Source organism: Tinamus guttatus, unplaced genomic scaffold, assembly GCF_059628265.1.
Source record: "Tinamus guttatus ecotype Peru unplaced genomic scaffold, ASM5962826v1 Tinamus_guttatus_pri_ptg000067l, whole genome shotgun sequence".
Classification (NCBI taxonomy): domain Eukaryota; kingdom Metazoa; phylum Chordata; class Aves; order Tinamiformes; family Tinamidae; genus Tinamus; species Tinamus guttatus.
This window is the reverse complement of record NW_028288601.1, coordinates 2,533,832-2,559,132: the sequence shown is the minus strand read 5'-3', so window position 1 is coordinate 2,559,132 and position 25,301 is coordinate 2,533,832. Positions and strand designations below refer to the sequence as shown.

The 25,301-nt window shown below is 42.1% G+C and overlaps 3 protein-coding genes across 9 annotated transcripts in view; 2 read left to right on the top strand and 1 right to left on the bottom strand.

The window, feature by feature from the left end:
* The window catches only part of SKAP2 (src kinase associated phosphoprotein 2), a 513,964-nt gene that overhangs the window by 321,063 nt on the left and 167,600 nt on the right, over positions 1–25,301 (top strand). The window lies entirely within an intron of this gene.
* CBX3 (chromobox 3) lies at positions 21–11,672 on the bottom strand. 5 transcript variants are annotated; one of them, XM_088519712.1, is made up of 6 exons: positions 11,638–11,656; positions 9,547–9,597; positions 5,548–5,690; positions 3,772–3,937; positions 2,284–2,378; positions 21–664 (listed from the first exon to the last, which is right to left on the bottom strand). In XM_088519712.1, exons 2-6 carry the CDS (start codon positions 9,568–9,570, stop codon positions 538–540), a joined length of 555 nt encoding a protein of 184 aa, XP_088375838.1. In that variant the 5' UTR covers positions 9,571–9,597; positions 11,638–11,656; the 3' UTR covers positions 21–537. The 5 variants fall into 5 exon arrangements, with proteins under 5 accessions (XP_088375838.1, XP_088375836.1, XP_088375840.1 ...); XM_088519710.1 differs by lacking the exon at positions 11,638–11,656 and adding an exon at positions 10,796–10,925; XM_088519714.1 differs by lacking the exon at positions 9,547–9,597 and having other exon boundaries at positions 11,638–11,672.
* On the top strand, positions 10,977–23,947 carry HNRNPA2B1 (heterogeneous nuclear ribonucleoprotein A2/B1). Of its 3 annotated transcripts, XR_015913083.1 has the most exons (12): positions 10,977–11,169; positions 16,320–16,430; positions 17,057–17,203; positions 18,457–18,667; positions 18,987–19,088; positions 19,178–19,258; positions 19,832–19,894; positions 20,383–20,502; positions 20,780–20,902; positions 21,238–21,320; positions 22,639–22,769; positions 23,567–23,947. XR_015913083.1 is itself a non-coding variant. In XM_088519708.1 (11 exons), exons 1-10 carry the CDS (start codon positions 11,140–11,142, stop codon positions 21,297–21,299), a joined length of 1,050 nt encoding a protein of 349 aa, XP_088375834.1. In that variant the 5' UTR covers positions 10,977–11,139; the 3' UTR covers positions 21,300–21,320; positions 21,475–22,546. The 3 variants fall into 3 exon arrangements, 2 of the variants coding, with proteins under 2 accessions (XP_088375834.1, XP_088375835.1); XM_088519708.1 differs by lacking the exons at positions 22,639–22,769; positions 23,567–23,947 and adding an exon at positions 21,475–22,546; XM_088519709.1 differs by lacking the exons at positions 10,977–11,169; positions 22,639–22,769; positions 23,567–23,947 and adding exons at positions 12,280–12,605; positions 21,475–22,546.

The window sequence follows — 25,301 nt, the reverse complement described above, 5'->3', positions numbered from 1 at the left end:
AGAGTCACAGCCTATCAGTATAAAGGAAGAATATAAAACTATTTTATTGACCACTGTTCACCAGTATTTACAATAAAGTAAACAATATACAGTCTGATAACATTCAAATTACTACAAAGTTAGTTTCCACCTGGTCTTCCTGGAACCAAGTGATACCAAATACTAAAAAGAATAATTCTACGGGTTTAAAGGGCTAGGTTGGGGTAAAGAAGATACATGCACATCAATAGTATAGAAGACTACAAAACATCTGTGAGGTTGTTTAGACATTCATTATGATTCAGTAATAACTATGGAAGTTTATGAATGTTTTATAAAAGCTTTTACCTAATATGGAGGAAGTAGTAGTATCAAATGCTCTCTTGTGATAAATGAAACAAGTTGCAGAAAGCTTTTATTTACTGGCTGTTGATGCAAAACACACTACTTCAAAAAAATATCAAATTTGATTCTTGTTAGAATGTATGCTTCTCACATTGCTAATAAATCAAATTTGGGGTTTTAATATTCATATATATAAAAAAGCAATGCAAACAATTATTGTGCTTCATCTTCTGGGCATGAATGCCAAGTTAGTCGCTCTTCATAAAAAGCGATTACGATCTGAGGACACTTCACGTTGGCTTCTTTGGCCAGCACCAGATCTGCCTCATCAGAGTCTTTCCTGATGTAGAAGAGAGCAGGATTAAAAATAAATAAATAAATAAATGCAGAGCCATTAATCCAGTACCTAATTGTTACACTGTGGTTCTTCAAATTTTTTAACTGCTAATGGGTTTCAGGAAGCATAAATATTGGTATAAATTTAGCAGCTCTTCATAGGCTATAAATTCTGAAAAGAATCTCAGTTAAAAATCAGTTTTCAGTATACCTTTCGCCGCACCTACCAAGGATTTCCAATCTAACAGAAAGGTTTCATAGTTGTATCTTCCTTCCTATTTCTTTTCTGTTTCAGAGGAAAATGCTGTTCGAAGGAATTTAGACAGCTGCCAACTGCAGTATGTAATGAAAGATTTTTATCCCTCAAAGCATCATTAAAACTTTGAAGGAAGTATTTTAAAATTAATAGTATCCGACTTAAGGGGTGATTATTTCCTGTTTGTGCAAGTAACTTGCTGTATTTCATACTGCTTTTCCTGATGCCGCCTTCAGGTAACAAAGAATTTCTGACCCGATACGCTTCAGACTCCATTTCGAAGCCTATGGCTGATTTTGTATGTCAGCTTTCTGACCACACACGGACTGAGGGTTTCTGTAGCCCGCGATTAATGATGAAAAGACAAATCAATTGCTAAACTGAACAAAATATAAACGCTCCCTTTGCATGTTTGCCTCGGTGTCGCGTTCTTCCTGCTATCACAACAGAAATTTTGAATAGTCACAATCTACGTTTTGCAGCTAAGTTCCACAAAGCATTACAGAGGTTTTGAAAACATGGAAAGAAGGCAGAATCTTCCAAATAACCAATCCTGGCAGTCCCGACAGGTTACATGATGAACCCAGTCTGTGAAGACTACTCAACTTAACTCCACTTGAAGTCAAAGGCCTTCATCCTTCTCTATCATCCTGCCACCCTAAGAAACCTGACCCCCAGCAAACATTATTTCAGTCTCCTTTGTATTCTGGACACTGAAGGAAAAAAAATCTTAAATCTTATCCTGCTTGTTCACTGGGTAGAGACAAGAAGTCTTCTCTAGGCACCACAGCTGAAGAAACCGGTCTCCTCCTGCCCTCCCAACACTGCAACCTCCCCATCACTTTCCCTTCTAACAGGTCCATAACGACAAACCTCTCCTCCCTATTGTCTGTTCTTCAACACAAGCTCACCTTCTTCCATGGATCCCTTCCAACTCCCTATCCATACGGCTGTGTGCAAAACAGCAGGCACTAAAACCCTAGATAACTAGGTAGCTTCTGCTTCTTGACATGTAAAGCGGGAGCTCTACTTGTCATTCCCTTAGCACAGGCACTAGTGAGAGCCCATCTTTTCCATAAACATGCTATTTTTTCTGTATCTTACTAGAATTTACTTTTCAAATTTCTGCATCTGCAAAACATAACCTACTCTTACGTACTTCTGTATTAAGGTTTAATAGCATCTAAAGTTGCTTTGTTTCTGGAAGAAAGGAGTAAGTACTGAATGGCTATATAAGCTTTGCTTTTCTAAGAACACAAGGTTAAGAATCTGACCAACAGCTACTGAAACAAAGCGGCCTCACCAGTCTAAGTGCTGCTGCCCGTCTGCCCCTTACTGGGGACCACAGCCACCAACATAAAACTTACCATTTCATGAGGAACATAAGCTCTCCACTGCTATCTGTAGCCCCAATTATCCGCTCAGGATCAAGCCCCCTTGCAAACCCTCTTGGTTTATCAACCTGTTGAGTAAGTTAAAAGAACGTATCTAACTTAGCAGAAAAATCTGTTTTGGCATCTGATATATGCATTCACGCACGCATATATGTATTGCAACAAAACGAAACACAGCTCTACATAATTATAAAGGATGCAGTAACCGGATATGCCATTTCAGAAAATAATCAATTTATTCTTTTTTGTAACTGATCTTTAGTCAAAGTCATTTAGATGCACAGTAATAATAAAGCTATTTTACAAAAATGTTCCCAGCATTTATTTCTGAAAACTCAGTAGAAGAAACAAATGGCCTAAAATCCTTACAGCAATAAACTAGCATGGCTATTAAAAACAACAGGGAGGGACAAAGCAAAAACACACTCCTGAAAGTGGGATAAACATCCTTTTCACCAAAAGGAAATTCTAGGGCTGGCTTACACTGATTCTTAAAACTGCATCCATAGGGAGCATCTCAGCTCCTTCTTGGCTTACTAAGATGAGATAGTATTAAGAAATACAGTGACTATTTCCTGAATTATTTCCTCCAGTTCTGCAATATCCTTTTTGGGACAGAAACCACTACTGTACCAGAGGAGGCCACACAATTGACTTTATGCAGAGACTCAAGTATTACATATATTACTCACCCACTATTTCTTCTGATGCCTTCCAACATCATATTTTTTGACAGTAAACACATACTGAATAGCTGTCTCCAGTAAGACAATGGTCTTGGAAAACCATTGACATTGCCAAGTAGATCGTTTCCAAATCACTAGATGAAAGTTTATGGAGCAAAACAAACTACTGAACACATAAGGTGTGTTACTTTGCACTTACCGGCACTAAATTTATCATACTGTTCACTTGTTTAAATTGTAGGAGTAGCCTAGGCCTTTAAGAAAAGGCACTGGTTTTCTCATCTCACCCTTTCTACTCTCTCTCTGCCACCACCTCCTCTCCTAGTCTAAGTAACTGTCTGCTCCTGGCATTTTGCCATCTTGTCTTTCACCTCACATCAGACATATATTAAATGTGAAACCCAGTGCTGAATTTTTGCTTATTCCACTCATTAATCCTTTGCTCTAATACTAACTTTCTACTTAATACTGTTCACTAATTTATTAAACTCTTAGCCAGTCTTAGTTTCAATCATTCAGAAAGTATCGTGGAACAGTTTAAAAACCTCAACTAAAATAAGGACAATCAGCTACCTTTATCCACCACTTTGGCAGTTTTCTTAACCCCATCAACGTTCCCTTTTCAAACCACAGTTCTAGGTGTTGTGCTATTCTGGTAGTTTTAAATTCACGTTTAGTCTAATTCTAAGAATCCCAGTAGACTTCTGTAGGGGAGGAGGACAACGAAATAGGAGCACAGGAGAAACAAGTATGTAGCAAATTAACATATACTTACAGAATCACGTTTTTTCTTTGATTTACTATCATCGGATTCGCTATCTGACAAAGATTTTCTTTTGGAACCATCTGTTTTTTCTTTACCAGCCTTCTGCGAGTTCAGAAAAGCTTCGATTAGCTCTGGACAATCTAAGTTCTCTTCAGGTTCCCACGTGTTGTCAGCACTGAAACACACATACATTTATGCAAAACTAAGCAAAGGAGAAAAACGTAAACACAGCCACATGGCTTACCTTAGGCAAATCACCTTTCCCCATTATGTAAGACAGGCTTCATTAACACAAGAATACTTATCTTACCATCTTTATTAACCTTTCAGTCCTCAAATGCAATGCATGTAGAAACGAGCTCTGCTATTGTTGGGGACCAATTTTCTTAAACTGGAGATACAAAATAAGCAGCCCAATTAACTCCTGTGATGTCGGTGGCAGCTAAAATAAACAACCTTCACTCCACCAGAACCTACATGTCTATTTAAACTGACTCTCTTCCTGGTAAAAAAAGCAAGCAAGCAAACAACAACAACAAAACCCTCAGAAGGCTGACCATACAAACAAATTATACGGTAAGAGCGCTCTTTAAGACCGAAGCCAGGAGGAGGACACAATACTCCCAACGCTGACTCCCAGAGCCTAGGTGTACCAGGCCTCCCCACACGAGCAGGGCTCTCCGAGGTCGGTCCTCGCGCGGAGCTCGGCTGTATCGCACACAGCGTCATCGCCCGCCCCGAGCTCGCCGAGGGGCCCCGTGGCAGAGCTGAGCAGGGCAAATGCTCCGCTGCACGGGCTGATTGGAAACTGAGGAGGTCCACGGGCTCTCCTCCCCGCTGATCACGTACTTCATCAGCAGTCCTCACGCACGAATACTATCACAACATCACTGCACAAGCACAGCGAGGCCCACAGAGTATTTTCAGTCACTGCAACATCTTTATACCTTCAAATCAGACCACCAAGAACTACACTGAACCCACTGCTCTTCATACTGTTATCACTGCACAGGTTTGAGGCTAGAATTTCAGAAAGCTGCAACGCGGTCACCTTGGGAGGTAGTAACATGACTGTCTACCTGAGGAGTTACTTTCAAACAATGGGTCATATAAACATTTAACGTACCACCTTCTCTCAACTCATAAAGGACAGTCTGCCAGAAGAGACTCTGTGCCAGAAGGCACAACCACGAGCCTTCTTTGACTAATGACTTAAGCCCACTGTTCTTGATGTTCCTGAATAGAGCGTGCTTATTTAAGCCTTGGGAAAGAGGCCTCTTGGTTCATGTCTAATGAAAGCAATCATGCCATGAAATCCCTTATAAAAATGTAGCTGATTTTGAGAGTAGTGCAGAAAACAGAATTAACTGCCTCAAACTCATCTTTCCAGACCTGTCTATAATTTAAAATCCCAGCAAACTTTCTTACTCAGAAATACATCCATTCCACGACACATAATACACACACATAAACTATGACAACTCTCAGTCCATCTTTCTTTGATAGATACTGACACAAGCTAAATCAAGGAACAGGGGCAACAGAACTATCACCAAGACCTTATTAAAAACCTTGGAACATTTTATGAAGGACAAAGTCTAAGGCTACACATTTCCTATTTCATTTTTGATTTCATTTTCATTTTTGATTGCCCCACCTGAATATACATTTTGGATTTTCTTCTCTTGCATTCTGTAAAATATAGCTCCATCATACAACACACCCCCTGAGATGGTTATTAGCATTTACCATTCTATCAGAAAAAAATAATGGGTAACAACTTACTCCGTAAATCCTTTCCACTTCAAGTAGTATTCCACCTTTCCATTCACAACACGTCTGTCCAGGACTTTCTCCACAACAAATTCTTCAGGCTCAGCCTCTTCAACTTTTTTACCTTTGCCATTCTGTTTCTTTCCCATTTTGTGCTACAAAAAAAAAAAAAGAAAAAAAAAAAAGAAAGAAAGAAATCAAAATGACATTATTCAGTCCTTTTTTTTGGTTCTACCTACTGGCCAAATCCAATCTTGCTCAGTAAACAGCAAAGATTCATGTCTTTATTACCACTACAGCCAGAAGCTCAGACTCTTTCTAGGTTACCTCATGGTCAGGTAACCTGAGCCAGATATGTTCAAGTTTTTTTTGATTGTTCCTTTTTTTCGTGAGGCGCTTAATGAGATACCCAACACTTAATACCAGTTTTTAAAAAGGCGAACTACTTTTGTCCATACAATCAATGCCTCCATTCCCCTTATAAATTCAGTGCTCAGAGTGCTACATGCTCAAAACGTTCAAAGTTTCTACAAGCTAAGTCTATGCCTGTGAAAAGGCAGAGGGCAAGGAACAGCACAGGGCAGAAGTAAAGAAAAGTGATAAGGGAACGGTGAAAATGCATAAAACAGAAAGGGATGCTATTCAAAAGGAGGTGGTTACTACCTTTTCCTTCAAAAAAAAATAAAGGAGAAGCTGATGGGAGAAAAGTTTAGGGTACATTGCTATAACAGGCAAAATACTCAATAACTGCTAAAGTGTTGTCAATGGGATGCATGCTACGGAGCACTCCATTATTGCAGCCCCCTCTCACCCTGAGTCATGCACCAATGTAACTTATGTTGAAAGAGATGCCACAAAGGTGCATAAAATTAAGACAGCTACACTTAAAGTAAAGCACTTAACATGTAAATGAAGACTTGCTAACTTAAAATATATATATATACACACACACTTTAAAAGTGGTTTAAGTTTACATTTGATACTTTGAATAATATTCTTTAAGTTTTTAAAATACATATTACATCCACATCATCCTCAAGGCATTCCCAGTTTAATAAGGCAAAATTAAACGTAAAAGAAGGACACATTTCTCTGTTTGTAATCTTAAAAGAGTTGAAACAAGTCTATGACGTTGCCATATCACATTTCTGTAGCACTAAAAGACCAGAAGCAGTTTGGCTGCCATTTTGGACTGCTCCTTATAGGGAAATTGTTTAAAATGGCAGCCATAAACTAATGGGAGCAGCATTAAACTCATAGAATGTACAGTCCTGCAGCACCCTAAATTGAAGCAGACAGAACTCCTCCCTTACTAACATTTCCTACAGAGCCAAAAGAGACAAGCAAAAATCACAGAACACTTCCATCTGCTTTATGGTGTTTTTCTGGTCCTACCTAGAATTAATGTGCATTAGTTTGCAATGCAGCAAAGCCATTTGAAAAAACATGGATTTGTAGACTTTGCAGAATTTTGTCTTGGTGCAGTAAAGGTTAAAAACACCTCCGCTGGACACAAAGTCAGCAATCATCTTTTTCTAAGAGGGACATAAAAAGTGATTCTTGATCATTTGCGCCCAATCTTTGTGCCTCTTTCTGCAATTAACTTTTCCTCTCCTTTCCAAACATAGCTTTATACTAGTTAGCAACTCCTAAGTGGAAAGTGCAAAGACAAGGAAAGGTTCCACATTTCACTTTCAGACAGCAGGTGTCTGCATATGGTTATATCTTGGGTGGCATTTGTTTTGATTTGGGAGTATGACAGACAGATTATTTAAAGCAGAGAATATATTTCCAATTAGATTTTAACTGGCTGCCTATTCCAGGAGTATTCTGAGCACAGTATTGGAGTCTGAAGAGCTTCTGCTTGATCACACCGGCTTTTTTTGCCTCCGAAGAAAGATGAACATAACACTGAAATTAAAGCAAAATAAAAATATGAAGATGGCCAACCACTTTATGAAAGCAACTTCTTTCAAGAAAAGGAAGCATGAAAGATGAGGAATGGGTAGAGATGAGGGAAAAAAAAAGAAAATAAAAAAAGAATGACACAAACTCAGTATACCATAGTAATAAGACTATAATTCTCTGATGAGGCAAGCAGGCCACAGATGCAAAGCTTCCTATGAATGTTTTCCTCACTTGCTTTCTTTCAGTGCAAGATGAATTGTTTCCACAAACTGTTTTCAGCTTCACTCATTCTTGTCACTTAAGATAAATGCTTTGGACTTCTGGATCAAAATAACTTTTTTTTTTTCTTTGCTTTCTAAGCTTAAGTATCTTCCATAAAAAAAAAAAAAAGTGTGGTAAGAAATAACAAATTTGAGAGGTGTTTTTTTAAAAATATTAAAGATTTAATTAGGTCTCTTGTGCATCAGCATTGCTTTTCAAAGTCTTCTTAAGTCTCTCTAAACTGCTAAAATAATACTTGATTCTACAGCCTGCAAAAGTACAGAGTAACTGTTAAAAAAGGTATGTTCTGAGATCATACAAGTCAATGTACGTCTGAACCTACAAATTAATGTTACTCCTGACTTAAGTTGAAAGGCAGAAACTTCACCAGACCCCTACAACTCCCTTCTCTAGGGTTGCATGTTTTAAGGCATCGCTTGGACATCTGAACACTCATCTCTGGCTCATCTCTCTCCCTATATTCAGGAGTCGCATGTGAGATACAGATGTTCTTCAGGGAATAATCACACTTTTTTCAAAGAGCAAGATTCTAACGCTGATGTAACGCTGTGGTAAAGGTGTCTAACACGCAAGAGGCAGGAAAATCAGAATTACAGCTCCAGAGCTCTTACACTACTCCTTAACACATTCAGGTTTTGCATGCAAATACACAACGAAGCAGAATTAGTGACGGTTCCCATGGGAACCATAACTGATTTTCCTGAACTGTGCAGCAAAATTCTCAACAACGGGAAAAGATTAGAAACACTGCGTTCACGGGGTCCTTCCTCTCCCTGCAGCCTCCCCTTCTCTTCCCAAACTGCTTAAGTCCTTCCATTCTCAAATTAGGGGAAGTGGACAATCACTTACTAGAAGAAAGTTCTGATACTGACCTTGGCGAAAGCTTTACAGTATTCTGTATATCTACTATATGTACAATACATACTAAATGTATTATAAATGTACAAAGTACTCCATAGTGCTTATAAGATGGGAGTTAATACATGTATATAAGATACCTTAATCTGGGTCAACTGCTAATAGTTTTAGTATACTTAATAGACCTTTTCAGGACATTATAAAGCAAATCTGTTCTCTGGATGTTACACTGTATATATTTTTGCTTACTTCCTCGCCTCAGCCTCAGAGGCATCTCACACCATATTTTTTCAAAGCTCTACAAATACACGTATTAGAGTTAGCTGAATGGCAATTAGAGCAATTTCTCTAGCAAGCAACTGCCCTTGTCTGTAATTTAATGTCAAGTAAAGCTTTACAGGGACGTGAGATCCACAAATGCATCATTAAAATGGTCCAGAAGGGGTTGACATCTGATAATCTCTGCTCCTATGAAATTCAAAGAAACTGTTATTTGTCAAAAAATCATTTCAAAAGGCATCTTAATTAGGCCACATCATTTCCCAACGTTATTTTTCATCAGTAAGAGGATTCTCTTTTTCTCAGGCAATCAGTCTTCCCTGAACAGACTGGGTAAAATAAATGGATATATGAATCTGACTTTACCTTTACATATACGATGAACTACAGAGCATGCTGAAGGAGGCTAAAAAAATCCTTAGTGTTTTCTAACAGTGCACATAAAAATGGTGCACAGTCCTTGATTTTTTTTTCCCCCAAAGTCTCAGTAGAAATGACAGATTTGTTAAAGCCAAAGATAATGTCCTTTCTGGTAGCCTTACTTTCTGGATCTGAAATTTTGGTCAGAATAATGCTGGGGAGGGGAGATGTGGATGTATCTTTTAAATGGAGATGCCAAGTTAAAAGTTTGAAAAAAAAAAAGTTGATTAAATCCTTACATACTTTAGGTGTGCATGAACTTACCAATGTAGTTTTATTGGAGGCCATTTTTATTGCAGACTTGCAGAGCTTTTACTAGAAAAATGCATGACAATTAAAAGGAAGTTTACATTACTCAAAGAAAGGCATCCCAATACAAGCATGGTCCTTGTTCCAACCCCCATGTACTCGCTGCACGTAACATTTCTAGGAGGGATTAAATCCAGAACAAAAAGTAGGTTACTACTTTGTCCAGCGTAACCCAGTAACACACCGTTATGCTGGCCAGGATACATGATACTGACAAAGTGGTGTTGAAAAAAAGCCTTTCCAAGGCCTCATAAGGCTCAGAGATGTTCGTAGGGAAAAGGGGGAGGACCATCAGGGATGCGTACTGCCCTAAACCCAGGAGGGCTGGGATGCCAGCAGTCACCCGAGATACACCTAGGTGCGTTAACTGCGAACCTGGCGGGGGTCGGCTACACATCTGCAGTGCAATAAGGAGTCGCCCATCACTCTCACACGGCAGCCAACGCTGATAATATCAAGATATTATCCTGGCGCAACTCTAACGTTGCCTCCCGACGCTCAAGTTTGCCGAGTTGCGGCTCGGGCCGCCGGAGCCCCGGCCCGGCCGCGCGCGGAGGCGGCGCCGGCCGCGCTCCATCCCCTGCCCGCGGGCGCGGGCACCCCCGGCCGCAGCGCGGCCGCGCCGGGGCCGCCCCATCGGCGCGGGCGGTGCGCGGGGCAGCCCCCCAGGGCGGCAGGAGGGTGCGCGGGGCAGCCCCCCAGGGCTGGCGCGAGGGCCCGGCGCGCGGGGCCCCCTCGGAGAGGGAGGGGAGGGGAACGACCCACCGCCCCCGGCCGCCATCGCAGCGGGGCGGCCCCCGGGGAAGGCAGCGCCTCGGGCCTGCGGCGGCCGCACGTGAGGCCGAGCTAACGGGACCGGGGCGGGACCGCGGCCCGAGCCGCGGCCGCGGGGCCCCCTCGCCGCCCGCCCGCCTCCCCCCCCTGCAGCGCCGCCACGTTTCCCCCGGGCGCCGCGCGCGCTCCAGGGCGGCGCGGGCGGGCGCGCGCAGCGGGCGCCCCCTCGGCGCGGGCGGGCGCGCTTTGTCTGCCGAGCGCCGCGGCCCCCCCGCGCCGGCCGCCACCCCCGCCGCCGCGGGTGGGGGAGGCGGGCGGCCCCCGGCCCCGATGCGGGTGGGAAGGGGCGAGGTGCGGCGCTCCCGCGGCGGCAGGGAGGGAAGGGAGGGTTATGGAGGCGAGAGAAAGAGGGAGAGAGAAGGATACAGACTTCAATGGTGCTCGGCCGCCCGCGCCGCCCGTCTCCTCCTCGCTCTCGCCCTGCGCGCACTGAGCGGCGGCGGCAACAGCGACATCTGAGGGGGGCCGCGCGGGCGCGCGGGGAGGGCGGGGCGGGGCGGGGGGCGGCGGCTGGCGGGGCCGGGCCGCGCCGCGCGGGGCTGGGCCGCGCTGGGGAGCCGAGCGCGCCGCGGCTGACGGGGCAGAGCGCACGACGCCGCCTACGCGCGAGCTGCAACCACCTCCCGTCGTCGCCGCCAGCACAGGAGGGGGGCCAAGACGTCTCTCCCACGGGGGGCGAGTGCGGGACCGCGTCAAGCGTCCAAAAGAAGGAAGATGCCTCGCGGCGACAGAGAAAGCGACTGGGTGAGTGCGGCGGCCGGGGCGCCGCGGCGGGGCCGCAGCCGCCGCCATGATGGTGGCCGCCATGAGGGCGCGCTGGGCCGCGGCGGCCGCCGCCGCAGGACCGGGCCGGGCCGGGCCGTGCGGGGAGGCGGTGGGGGACGACGTGGCGACGCAGGGGGTGCCCGAGTCCTTTCGGCGGCGGTTGCTGCGCGGCCCCTTGGAGCGCGGCCATTTCGCGCGTTGCGGCGGGCGGCCTGGCCCTGAGCGAGCAGCGGGGAGGGAGGGAAGCGGGCGTTAGGAAGCGTTTGAGGGGGTGGTTAAAAACGTTTTATTAATGCGGGAAACGGGTTCCGGGCGGGTTCGCGGCGCTGCGCGAGGAGCCACGGGGAAATGCGGGCCCGCTCTGCAGGGGGGGGAGGGGGAAGAGGGGGCGGGAAGAAAGGAGCAGCCCCAGCGCCATTTCCCTGCTGCGCGGGCGGCGGCACTCACCCTTTGTCGCGGTGTGTGCGGGGCCGCTCAAGGGAGGGTGGGGGAGGAAATGAAGGAGAAGGGAAGGAGTAACAAGTCCGGAGCGGGCGGCTTTCACGATGAGCTCCCGCGGCGCAATCTGCCGCCCGTCGCTGACGGTGGGGCCGCGGCGAGGTCTCGGCGCCAAAATCTGGGCAGTCTCGACTTCCTCCCGCCCGGGCGGGTGGAGGGGGGAGAAGGGGCCACCCCGGCGGCGAAGGGGGGGGACTGCGCCGCGCTGCCGCCCGGGCCCTGCCGCCGTCACAGGTGGCCGCGGAACGCGGGGGGGGCGGCCGGGAGGGGGACACCCGAGGCGGTTGCCTAATTTTAACCCCCGGCTTTGAGGCTGGGGCTGCGGGGCGGTTCGGCAGTTTCCGGAGGAGAAAGGCGGGGGGGTGGAAACAGTGCCAACTGCGTTCGGGCCGTTTCGGCTCCGCTCGGGCGCCTGCGTGCAGCCTCTTCCGTCGTCGGAAATTGCCGAGCGCACCGGCGAGTTGGGGACTGCGGCGTATCTTTTTTTCCGGAAATTGCCGAGCGGACTCGGGCGCCGCCTCGGTGTGCTTCGGCAAGTTCCGGAAGCGGCCGAAACGAGGCGAATGTGCTGCCATTCCTGTTTCGGCTTTTTCCGGCGGCTGCCGAAGTGGATAAGCTCGACGACGACGGCGCCTTCGGCTCATTCCGTAGACAGCCATTACTAACGGAGTTGATTACTTTTTATTACGTGATTAAAGCACATAGGGGCGTTGTACTGAACTGCGGCCCCTTCGGAGATATTTAACCTCCCGATTCGAGCTTTTTTGACTAAAACATCGGAGGCGAGTCTGGGCTGGAGAAGGAGGGCGCTAGCACTACGTGGAGCTGAATTTGAAATTACGTAACAGTTCAGGCAGCCATTACTGAGCAGTTGTGCGGTATTCTCGAGCAGGGATACGTTAACCATGAAGAATATGGTACGTGAAAAGGGGAAGAAAAAAAAAAGTAGATGCTGCTTTTAGGGAGGGTGGTATGCTTGGCTACGCAGGCGGAGTGCTTTCCCAGGACCGGCGGATCAGGAGCGGAACCGTCAGGTAGCTTAGCTCTGGGTGCTGCCGCCCAGCCCTGCTGGAGGTGGCGCGGGCGGCAGCGCGCCGCTTTCCAGGAGAAAAAGCGTTAGCGGGGAGGAAGGTTCTGGAAGCTGCGGCTGGTGCGCAGCCCAGCGAGCAGGCGGAAGCCGCCAATGCAGGTGCGGATTCTTAAAAAGTGTCTCTTGGCTCAGCTTTACGCCGAGCCGCCGTTAAGGTGGCGCTCCGGGGATGAGAGCGGGGGCGCACACGATTACGGAGGTCGGTTAGTGGGCGACCCGGGATTCTCCCTCGCCTCCGGTGAGGCGCCGGCCGGCCGGGGTGGCGCTGCTGGTAATGGCGGTAGCGAGGGGGAGGGGTAAAATGGCGGCTGCGAGACTCGCTCGTACGCGAGGCTCTGGGGATCAGAGCTAGGACGGGGAGGGGGCGGCCGGGATGGCACTAGAGGCTGGTGGGCCCGCAAGGGAAAGGGAAGCATCGCTCGCAAGCTTTGCTCGCTAACGCGTGTAAGTGGACGCTGGAAGCCGTTTGCAGCGGCCGATACCCGTTTATCTCCAGGACCCGCATGTTGTTTACTTGATTTTTTAATTATTTTTATTTTATTTTGTAATGTGGGATCGGTTCTTCGAGAAGTTCTTTCCTTCCCGCCGTATCGCTCTCCCTGCAGGCGGCGGCGGCTCCCGGGCGCCATTTTCCTCGCTCGCCGCTCTGCGGGGGCCGCTGTTTTCCTGATGTCCGCCACATGGCGGAGCCGCCTTGGCAGCCGCGTCGCTCCCGCTTGTGCTGCGCTGTGGGGGAAGGGAGGGAAGGAGAAGCCGCGTAGGAGGCGTTAGGGGCTAGCGAGGCCATGGCAAGTGGTGGAGAGGGAAGAACAGCGTCTACCTATTTTTTTCTGGCCATTAGACCTTATGAAATGTGATTGCTTAGCAGTTTCTATTTTTGGCAGGCAGCGCCAGCTCAAAGATCCCACTCGCTTGTCTTCATTAACCATTTTTGTTACGCTGATTCTGCAAAGTCTGCAGTCAGCTTGGAGCATTTGTGCATATGTTATTATAAATTGAAATGCATTTCCTTGGTCTGATAAATTTTCCAGTATAGCCTTCGTGTTTGCCTTTAGCCTGTGAAGGAAGATTTACATTATTTTCAACTTTCAAGATTTACGGATTTCATGAAGATTTTCTCTTGCAGTTTGTTATTACAGCAGAATGTATTCTGAAAACCTTCAAAGCTTTAATGTATTTATTTATTTTACTTTTTATTCCTGCCTCTTATATGGGCTTTCTACAAGAAAAATTTTTCCATCAAGGTTGATATGTTCTACAGTTTCAACGTGTGTAAGAGTTTTTGAAGATTTTTTTCAGAGCTCTCTGGATCTTGGTGGTAGGTTAATTCTAGATAGGAATTTCAGTCTCCTAAAATAAGAGTAACCTTCAATGAAAGTAGGTTATGTTCAAAGGCTCTGCCTGTATTAATGGAACAACATCTTTGTGATGTTTTCACACATTAGTTTTGATTCAGGAAGTGATAACTTTTTTTCATTGCCATGTCCCGACGTGCGTATGGTGCCTAGATGTTGCTTTGGGTAGGGCTTACGCTGTATGGCACTAGTACAGAGGAGATGAGACGTGAGAATTTTTAAGAGCTCAAGAGTACCTTTCTTGTTTTATGTTTTTCAGTAATGAAGGATATATGTTTGTCCTTCGGTAATGAAACCTGGCTATAAAGTTCATGGTATCCTTGAGTGGCTTGAGTTTTAATTATAATTCCTATTACTGTTTCTATAGGTAAATGTAAAACTTATGAGGAAGAAGACTATGCCTACTAAATTTCCCTATGATATTTTTAACCTAGCTGTGTTACTGGACATGTGGTGATGGATTATGCAGGGAAATGTGTGTGTGGTTCTGTGAAACTGTAGCTAGTGGTTTCTAGTTTTCTAGCAGCAGAGCTGAAATAGTGTGGATGGATGTGGGTGGGTTTTTTTTGTTTTGTTTTGCCAACATCTTCACTTAAAAATATTTCTCATCTAGCTTACTTTCATTCTAAACAATGACTTGTCGTGTGTGACATAGTAATCCAAGTTGATGTACCACCCCTTATTCCATTTAAGAGAATGAAAGAAAACGGAAGCTTGCCCCTTCTAAACTTTTCTGTGTGAAGTTTTGCCCATCTGGGCAAGAAAAAGTAATTTCCTTTGTGCTTTGTAGAGATGCTAGGTTCAACAGCAGATTCCATGTATTTTTTTTTCTAAGTGGCAGTGATTAAAGCGATTGTAAATACATTTTTTGTATGTGTGCGGGGAAAAAAAAAAGTTGTTTTTGTAATTGTGGACGTGTTCTTCAGCAGTGATAGAATGATTCAGTTCTATATTGCTGCTAATAACGGTCTGTCTTGTTACATGGTTCTAGATGATGTCCCCTTGGACAAGCCTGGAAAGCATGTGTTGGCATCTGTCATTATTGCCTTAATATTTTTGTTTGCTTTCTAAATTTCATTATTCTCCCTTTATAAATATATATATATATTTATGTATATGTAATTGATCCTGTTATACAGTGTATAGGCAGTTAATATTATATTTGATAGTGGTGCAGTGGATGTAAAAAAAAAATGCAAGCAGGTGTTTCTGCTTTTAAAATGAGTTATCATTGTAATGCTAAAATAGTCACTGTATTTGAGCTCTATTTGGCTGGAGACCTTACAGACAGTTGAACAGGATTCTGAAGCCTTTCAAAGGTTGTGAAATTGGACCACAATCTTTGTGTTTTTAATCATTGCTGTTTGATACAGAAAATAGCAACGTGCTTAATCTAGTGTCATTATCCCACATAGGCATCGAAAAGATTATTATCTATTTTTTTCCCCCCAAACTGATAGGGTTTGGAAGGTTGTTTTTTTCTGCTTTGGTGAATACTTAACGCTATATGGAAAATAGTAGTTCCAAAGTCTGTTCCAGGTGCAATGATGCACAATGGCAGAACTAGATTAATCTTACAAATGTTCTGGCTTCGCACAGCTTAATGAATTAATTAGGGAAAGAGGAATCAATGACCTGTTTTAAAAGGTATAAAGCTATCTTGTTTTTTATTTTTTAATGTCTTGGGTAAATAGCATGATTGTATTTGCATAAAGCAACTTGATCCAGAATGTTCTTTTTAAAATATATGCTAATTGGAATAGAATCAGACAGTATGAATGGATTCTTGTTATCTGTAATGAGAACATTTTGTTATAGTGTGGTTGTGTGTTATAGTGTGTGGTTTTGGTTTTTTTGTTTTTGTTTTGTTTTTGTTTTGTTTTGGTGCAACTTCAAAAAGCTTATAAAGACTTTTGGGAAGATTCTTCTTCTGAAGACATTTAAATGTAGTTGCATCTTCTTAGTGTTTGTAGGAAGAGGTAGGAAACGCACATTCTTGAAATCTATATCATAGAATTGCAAACATGGCATAACTTCTTGTCAAACAATGTGAAAGAGCCTAATCTCGTTTTGAAAAATAATTCCCACTGAAAGATTTAGACCATTAAGAAATATTACTTAGTGTCTAATCATGCAGTGGGGAAATACTGTAAATTTTACTAATGCAAACTTCTTTTCTGTGACAGAGGGAAAAGGAGCAGTTCCGCAAACTGTTCATTGGTGGTTTAAGCTTTGAAACAACAGAAGAAAGCTTAAGAAACTACTATGAACAATGGGGAAAGCTTACAGATTGCGTGGTAAGTTGGACTTACTGATTCATAATGAAGATGTAAAATGTTTAGTAAAGATAATAGTAGGTTTTAGTTTCCTTGACCATTTTTCTTTTTGGGGGGGAAATGTCAAATTTCCATCAGTTGAAGGTGTTTTAACATTAGCCAGTTCATCAAGGCTCTAGGCATACTTTCCCGTCCAGACTCTGCTGATGGAGTGAGAAACGCAATCTGTTTCCTGTATAATCTCTTCAACTGCTTATTTTGGCAGTTCACAAGTAACTTTGATGCCTTTGCCTGAAGGTGAAGGTGGCGGGGGGGAGGAGGGGACTTGCTTATACAGACTGTTCTTCCGTCTGCTGTGGTTGGTAACCTTGGGTCAACAGGTGATGCTGGGGTAAGCAGCCTAATGAAGATGGAGGAGAATATTTTTTTGCAACCTGTGATGCCTTGGCATCTCTGCTACCTCCTTTGCAGATGTTGGTCAGTGAATTTATTTTGGGAATGGTATATGCATATTTCATAACTCATTTAAAAGTCGTAAATTTTGAAATTGAGGAAAATGGAAGTTTTGCATATTTTCTTCAAGTATACTTGTGTTAGGCTTGAAGTGATACGTGCAGAAGTGGTTTAAATACGTTTGTTGTTTCTAGGTAATGAGGGATCCTGCAAGCAAAAGATCCAGGGGGTTTGGGTTTGTTACATTCTCCTCCATGGCTGAAGTTGATGCAGCTATGGCTGCAAGGCCTCACACGATTGATGGAAGGGTGGTTGAGCCGAAGCGAGCTGTGGCTAGAGAGGTAGGTTAAACTTCAAAACTGCTGAGAAGAAACTATTTATTTTATTTATTTATTTTTTAAAGAGATGTCTGTTTTGGTCAGACATTCTTAGTTTTTTCTTGGGGGGGGGGGGGAAAAACTGTTTAAATTCTCCTACTAGGACTGTAGTGGGACACTGTTTCTCACAATTCTATTAATTGACACTTAAATTTCTGTTTGATACAATGAATTCTTATTTATTCTGGTTGTGAATCATCTCTCCGAGGGATGCAACTGGAGTTGAGAAAAAATGTTAGCTAAAACATGCTGGATGCATGCAGTTATGCTAATTCTAAAAAAGCTCTGCTATGGAAGGAGGACCATTGCTGTTACTAGGCTCAAATTAATAAGCTCCTGCTAATCCTTTCTGAGTCTGTTCAAGGTCTTTTGCGTATTTGTAAAATGTATGTAGTGTTGCCATACAAAGTCAGCATAGGACTATTCTTGTGCAAACATACTTGGTTTTTAGATTTGTAGAATACAGATAGCATGGGTGCACAGAGAAGTAGTTGATCCTGCAGTAAACTTCCCAGCTAGGTTATTGAGGGGCACATACTGCAGAGACGAATTCAAGCATTTTTCAGTTAGCCACATCGTTGGAGCGCTGGGAGAGTTTACTGGTTATGTAAGGTTAGACCCACGTTTTTAATTTGTTTTTGAAAAAAATCACTGCATTCCAGTCCAGTTGGAAGGTAATGTGTTTTTCCATAAGATAAAAGTAGGAAGTTAGTAGTTGAATGTTCCTATACTGAATAGAGATTAAAATGTGTAGCTGTGGATTCACTGTATTTGAAGGAGTTTTATTGTTGTATACAGTGTGGACTTCATGGCTGTTGAGGAAACAGAGGAAGGTTACATGTTTATGTATGAATTACAAAGACCATGCTTGCTTCATGGTACTGAATAGTTGGGAGTTCCTTCCAAACAGTTGATGGTACATTTTTATCTAAATCTGTTCAGGGACCTTTGGTTTACTCGTGTTTCACGTCATTTTAAGTAGTTTTTTTCAGCGTATTTAAAACATTATATCAAAGGGAGGTGGGACAGGATTCCCCTCCTGCCTTGCTCTCTTCACGCTCAAAGAGATGTTTCCAGGATATGCATCATAAGCCAGTAACCTCAATGTCTCAAAATCTTTCCAAATATCAGTATTATCCCCCTGAAATCTTGGAAAAATACTAATTTATGAATTCGGTTATCTTTGTAGTTATTAGGGGATTATTTTTTTTTAATAGGAATCTGGAAAACCTGGTGCTCATGTTACTGTGAAGAAACTATTTGTTGGTGGTATTAAAGAGGATACTGAAGAGCACCACCTTCGTGACTACTTTGAGGAATATGGGAAAATTGACACTATCGAAATTATTACTGACAGACAGTCTGGTAAAAAGAGAGGGTTTGGCTTTGTTACCTTTGATGACCATGATCCTGTGGATAAAATCGTATGTAAGTAGGTTTCATTTCATTCTCATCTGATAGTGTTAATGCTTGTTGTCATGTAATTGTTTAAATAAATTCAAACTACTCTTCTGCATCAGTATTTGCAGAATCATAGTATTAGCAAACTGTGTGAGAGCATGTGGTACTACTTAAATGACTGCTGTCTTTCCTTAAGGCCTCTTCTTTTTTTTTTTTTCCAATATTATTATTAAGTATTATTTACCCTGGATTAATTTGGAAGTTACTGTATTTTTGGAAGCATAATATTCTTCTTTGCTCCCAGATGAGTATTATTAAATGGTCATACTCTATTCTCTGGTTACAGTGCAGAAGTATCACACCATCAATGGCCATAACGCAGAAGTACGGAAAGCTCTCTCTAGGCAGGAAATGCAGGAAGTTCAGAATTCTAGGAGTGGGAGAGGAGGTATGTGCACGTGCTGGTTAAGGCTGGTTTGTCTCTCTGGGTTTGGCTAGATGAGTTTTCAATCAACTTGAAACTTTAAATGGTTGTAGGGAACTTCGGTTTTGGTGATGCGCGTGGAGGCGGTGGCAACTTCGGTCCTGGACCTGGCAGCAATTTCAGAGGGGGAGCCGGTAAGACAGGCATGTTTGTAACTTTCTTTTTTCTTATTTATACCGTTGTTTTGATTTTGGTAACTTCAAATTAAACAGCAGTAGCTTATAAATGTGTGGTAGCTGGAGGATTTTTTTTTAATTAAAAATACATAGCAAATATCTTACACAGTATACAGATGCACAATATGGGCACTTAGTAAACTGAAGTAATCCTTTTTTTTTTTTTTAAAGGATATTAATAACTAAGATCAGAAATTTGGTAAGGAATTCAGAGATTTCTCTCCTGTAGTTAAATGGAGTTCTGAGTAGCTTTTAAAATGGGAGGGACTCTTGGCTGCCTACATTGCGCATAAGCTAAGAAGCAAAATTCTGATAGACAGTTAAAAGCTTCCTGAGTCCAGAATTAAAACTTGCTGATTCACGAAGGTGAGGAAGTATAAAATCTAGGGTAAGGATAATACCTGTCCCCCCGTTCCCTCCCAAATGAGAGTGTGACTTAATCAGCAATCTCTCCAGGGTGGTAGGGGCTGCAGAAAAATATTTCAGGTAGTTTATTGCTCGTGAATTGAGGTTGTTTATTTCTTCCAACAGACGGATATGGAAGTGGCCGTGGATTTGGTGATGGATATAATGGATATGGTGGAGGACCTGGAGGTTAGTTTACTTCTGTGCTTGTGGGTTTGTTGATGTTGCTGTTTTTTATATTTTCCTCTTGTTCAGGAAGACTTTAACATTCACTTACCACTTACATAAAAATACATGTAAGTGGTAAAGTCTTTTGTTGCATATAGGAAAAAGGATGTAGCTGTTGATTCATGTTATAACTATCTATGGAAAACCATATAGTTGTCTTGGATGGCCACACCCTTTTCTCTAGAACAGAATCTCTTACATTCCTGAGGAAAGAGAGTTTTAATTTAAGTCTTTTCACTGCTACATTTAGACACCTGATTAGTGGATTTTGGTAACAGTTCATTTAGAATGGAGGTTGGGAATGTGCCTTTAAAAATACTGTAGAAATTTCTTTATCAAACTCTTGCTCTTTTATTTTTCATTGTATGCTTCTAAGGAGAAGTTTCTCTGTAGAGTTTAGTTGCTTTTTACCTTGAAAAGTTAAATCTTAAAAGATTGTTTTGTAACAGGTGGCAACTTTGGAGGCAGTCCTGGTTATGGAGGAGGAAGAGGAGGATATGGTGGAGGAGGACCTGGATATGGCAACCAGGGTGGGGGCTATGGAGGTGGTTATGACAACTATGGAGGAGGTAACCTACTGGCTTGAAATGTTCAAGTATTTCAGTTGTAAATCAGTGCAAGTCATTTGAGAATGTTTTATTTGGGGGGGAGGGGGCGGGACTGGGGGGGGTTATCTGAGCAGTGCGTTTGCTTTCCATACAGTGTGGAAAAGCAACTCATTTTTTAGGCTCTTGGAGTGCCTGCACATTTTGCCCTTACCAAATTTCTAATAGTGAGATAACTTTGTGAGTTTTGTCTGTGTTTTAGTTCATCCAGGCATTTATCCTTTGTGTATTGATAATGCAGGCAATTATGGAAGTGGAAACTACAATGATTTTGGAAACTACAACCAGCAACCCTCAAATTACGGTCCAATGAAGAGTGGAAATTTTGGTGGCAGCAGGAACATGGGGGGACCATATGGTGGAGGTATTGTATACGTCTGAGCTGTCCTGGAACCAAGCAGTGGGTGAACTGCTGTCATTCCCTCCCATAGGGAGGTGGGAGGGAAGGCGAGAACCTCTCCCACAGCAGTCAGGCTAATAATGCCCTTGCTCTCTGCATAAAGCTTGTTCGGGCGCCCTTCCCCTGCCCGCAGGTTCTCGTTGCCTGCTGTTGGTTTGTCTCGTTTGTAGAAGGGTGAAAGAGGGAAATCTAGTTACGGTTCACTGAATTAGTGTTTTTTCCCTTTTCCCTCTTGGTTTGTTTCACAAAAAAATATACTGATGTAACCTACTCTGTTTCTTACTGTTCCGCAATTGCAGGAAATTATGGTCCAGGGGGCAGTGGAGGAAGTGGTGGTTATGGAGGGAGGAGCCGTTACTGAGTTTCCTCAAGCCTGCCATGGGTAAGTATGTTTTTAAGTTCTAAAATTGCAGTGATTCTTGAGAGTAGCTGCAGGAGTTAAAAGCTTTTTAGGATCATATTATCTTTCCTTTAAAAAATGGTTAGATGAATAATTTCATAACCTATTTTTTTACTCTTTACTTCTGTTGAAACAGGCTTCACTGTATAAATAGGAGAGGATGAGAGCCCAGAGGTAACAGAACAGCTTCAGGTTATCGAAATAACAATGTTAAGGAAACACTTATCTCAGTCATGCATAAATATGCAGTGATATGGCAGAAGACACCAGAGCAGATGCAGAGAGCCATTTTGTGAATGGATTTGGATTATTTAATAACATTACCTTACTGTGGAGGAAGGATTGTAAAAATGCCTTTGAGACAGTTTCTTAGCTTTTTAATTGTTGTTTCTTTCTAGTGGTCTTTGTAAGTGTAGAAGCATTCCTTTGATAATGTTAAATTTGTAAGTTTCAGGTGACATGTGAAACCTTTTTTAAGATTTTTCTCAAAGTTTTGAAAAGCTATTAGCCAGGATCATGGTGTAATAAGACATAACGTTTTCCTTTTAAATTTTAAGTGCGTGTGTAGAGTTAAGAAGCTGTTGTACATTTATGATTTAATAAAATAATTCTAAAGGAAATATTGTGTAATTATAGATTTTTTTTTTAATATTGTAAAATAAGGCAAGGAGTGGGTAGTATAAGGTCCCACAAATAATATAAAGTTATTGTTGTACATGTTAAATGCTTGGTCAGAAAAAAGTATGTTGTCTGTAAATGATCAGGTTTAAAGTATCTAGATAACTTAAGGGTTATCTCTGCAAGGAGAAACACCTTTTTAGATCTTTTAGATGCTGCTGCTTCAATGGCAAGGAAAGGAAATATCCCCAGCGAGGTACTCTTCCAGGGACACAGGTCTAGTACGAGAGAACTCTTGAAAACGTCACTAAGTTCAGCCAGTCTTAAAAAGCTGCGCTGTATTTCTGCAAAGCTTTAACTACGGTAGTTGTATAAGGATGTCAACGAAGGCTATGGGGTGTAGAGCAAAATAGTTCTAAGCTTCAGTTAAACTTCTTTAGGTAAGATCTTATTTACTTTTCCTTTCTTAATTGTTCCAAAATTGAGAAACTAATACTATACTATATGAAAGTATTTTTTTGAGTATAGTGATTATTGTATGTAGTTTAACATAGCAATGAATTAACAATTACCAATTGAAAAGAACTTTGTGAATCCTGTTTTCTTGTATTATTAAACTTTTTACAAACAAATTCTTATTAATTTCAGCTACTTAACATATTTTTTTCCTACTGGAATCTAGCTATGATATGAACCCTGGACAAGCATAGACTGCTGCCACTGTACACTGCTACAGTTGAACAAATGAGACCTGCAAGTGTCCATTAGTAAAGCTTTGCAAGGGTTCCATCCCTGGTGTTGGTAGTTAAAATGGTAGGTCACAAGTTAATTAAATCATACCACTTTATTTTTGCATCCTGCAACATTTTATTTTTTTCTTGGGAGTCTATGCATTATGGTGGTTGCAAGGTAATGCAATGAAGGTAGTTCTGTGCTGTTGAAAATGAACAATGTTGTGTGTCTTGTCTGCAGTAATCTACTTTATATAACATGTTTCATCCTGAAGGTTCCCAAGTAACTTTAGACCCTTTTCATATAAGGAAAAAAATTGCACCACTGAATACATCTGCCTCTGTGAAGGAATGTCTCGGCTATTCTTTAACAACTGCATAAGCAGTTCTTTAGGAGGGAAAGTGAACGCTTCAAATGAAACTGCAGGTGGTATATTTATGAGTGTATAATGTAATTGCTGAAATTGGAATTTGGCTAGAATGATGAGGTTTCCACCATTTTTTATAGTTCTTGCAGCTAATAAACCTTAGTGCCAAATTTAATCAGCCTTACTCATTGCCTTGAATCTGTATTCTTCAAATTAAAGAAAATTCACTAAGTAATGAGTTACTCGGAGTAAGGATGGCGTAATTCGCTGATTTTTTTTTTAATTAAAAATCAACAAAATTCACAAAACAATTTCCAAGTTCTGTTGCCTTTGAAAGGCTACACACTAGAGGACATGGACTCAAATAATGGAAGTCCTGTTCCATTTGTGTTAGACACACCAGTGAACTGCTTATACTTTTTTTTTTAAATGGCTGAAGTTCCCCTATTGGTAATTTGGTTTAGACATATGTGATAAACATCTTCAGATACACTTTTTTTTTCTTTGGCAGGAAGGTGCCATGCTGCAGGTAACTAATGAAGAAGTGGTCAACCACAGAAACGCTTCAAGAAATAAGAAATTCTGTTTCATCAGAAAATAGTTGTTTTTGCTGGCTTCATTAAAAATCTAGAGGTTAAATGAATCCTGATAAAACATCTCAATTAGTCCAGCTCCCTGTAATGCTGTTCATTTTTTAAAAAAAAATAATATTTGTCTTGTAAACTTTCGAATAAAATTCAGATTGGTTAGGTGAAACAAATCAGTAATGTTAAAATAGCAGACACTGTGAGTAGAAGGTATAACTACATATTTTTATAACTTTGATAGCTTTAAAATAAAGTATTTTTATACCAAAGTAGTTCTAGTGTAATGCTTAATAAAACCTAGTCTGTGTCTAACATTAAAATAACGTTCATGTGCAGCTTTTAGACATTTTCATGATCTGAAACATTCCATTTTTGAGGTGGATTTAAAATCCAGTTAACTCCTTAAGTGTGTGCACAGAGCTTGTGTCTCTGATAAACATAGGCATCTGTTCCCTTTCAGGAGAAACAGTGTTACAAATTAAAATGCTGATTTTGCTGTTGGACACAACTGCTTTAAAATAGCTTTTGGCTATGTTTTATATCACTGTTTTAAAAATAGTACCTCCTTTCTTGTTAACGAAATGAATTACTTCAGAAAGTTTACCAAAACGTGTTAGGAAAACAGCTTTATCCTTCTCACCAGTAAAGAACTCTTAGAACTGAGAGGGAAAGGTGGAATGCAAGATGAAGTCCCAGCTGTACCAGCACTGTTTTCATAGCTGTGTCTTCTGGAAGAAAAAAGGGAAAGAAAAAAAAAAAAAACACAAAGTGTGGTCTTTGGAAAGTTTCCGCTGGGAATGTATTTGGGAGAAAGGTGTATTCAGTCTTAGTGCTGTTTTAACCTGTTACATACACAGTTTATTCTAAGCTTTGAATTTCTGTGCTTAGCTTTGATAGAGTAATAATGTCTTCAGCTATCTTCAGATAATTCAAAAACATGCAAGGATGTTGTGTATGGTCATCATCTGTATTTTCAAGTTGAATCGCATAGGTGACAATAGAAGCAGAAAATGAAGACACAACCTGCTTCACTTTTTCCAACAGAATTAATTTACTGGTTGTATAGAAACTTGCCTTCTTTCCTGGATTCAGTTTAGTTAATGGAATTTTTGCTTTACAGTTGTCAAGTCCACATCTACATCCCATAATTCAAATGAAATAACACTTCCAAGGGGGAACATTTCTTCTCTTTTTCTGAGATCTTCACACTCTCTTAAGTAGTTTTACAATAAGGTTCCAGATTTCTTTGAATGAGATGTGTTATGGTTTCCATAATGAAGGTGTTTTAATATCTACTGTGGAGGGGGGAAGAGAGTTGATAAAGGACAGTGGCATGTAGACACTAAGTTACCGGATGCTCAAAGACTTGAGAGCTTGGGAGTGTTTTAAGTTGTCCCACAGTTGATGTTGTGAGTTGTTGCCCAATTTCTAAGAATATAAAAAAAGAAAAGAGACCAGTGATGTTCAGGGATTAGTGATGAATTCAAAGAGATGTCATTATTTTAAGTCAACCTAACACGAAAACCTAGTGATTTTGAATAAAAATGTGCAGTGTGTGGTTGGTTATTGTTTCTCAGTCAAGTTGATGTTGTATCACTCTTCAGTTTGTTCTGAAAACAGCAGCATTGCTGGTAAGTGTATTAGCTGTGATGTTTAAAA

Coding starts and splice junctions, on each gene's coding strand:
- CBX3 (XM_088519712.1), bottom strand. CDS start 9,570: ATGGCCTCCAATAAAACTACATTG. Junction 5,691..9,546: donor CCTCCAATAAAACTACATTG/GTAAGTTCATGC, acceptor TTTTTTTTGTAG/CACAAAATGGGAAAGAAACA. Junction 3,938..5,547: donor AAGTGGAAAGGATTTACGGA/GTAAGTTGTTAC, acceptor TGTGTGTTTCAG/TGCTGACAACACGTGGGAAC.
- HNRNPA2B1 (XM_088519708.1), top strand. CDS start 11,140: ATGCCTCGCGGCGACAGAGAAAGCGACTGG. Junction 16,431..17,056: donor GAAAGCTTACAGATTGCGTG/GTAAGTTGGACT, acceptor TGTTGTTTCTAG/GTAATGAGGGATCCTGCAAG. Junction 20,903..21,237: donor GGGGGGACCATATGGTGGAG/GTATTGTATACG, acceptor CCGCAATTGCAG/GAAATTATGGTCCAGGGGGC.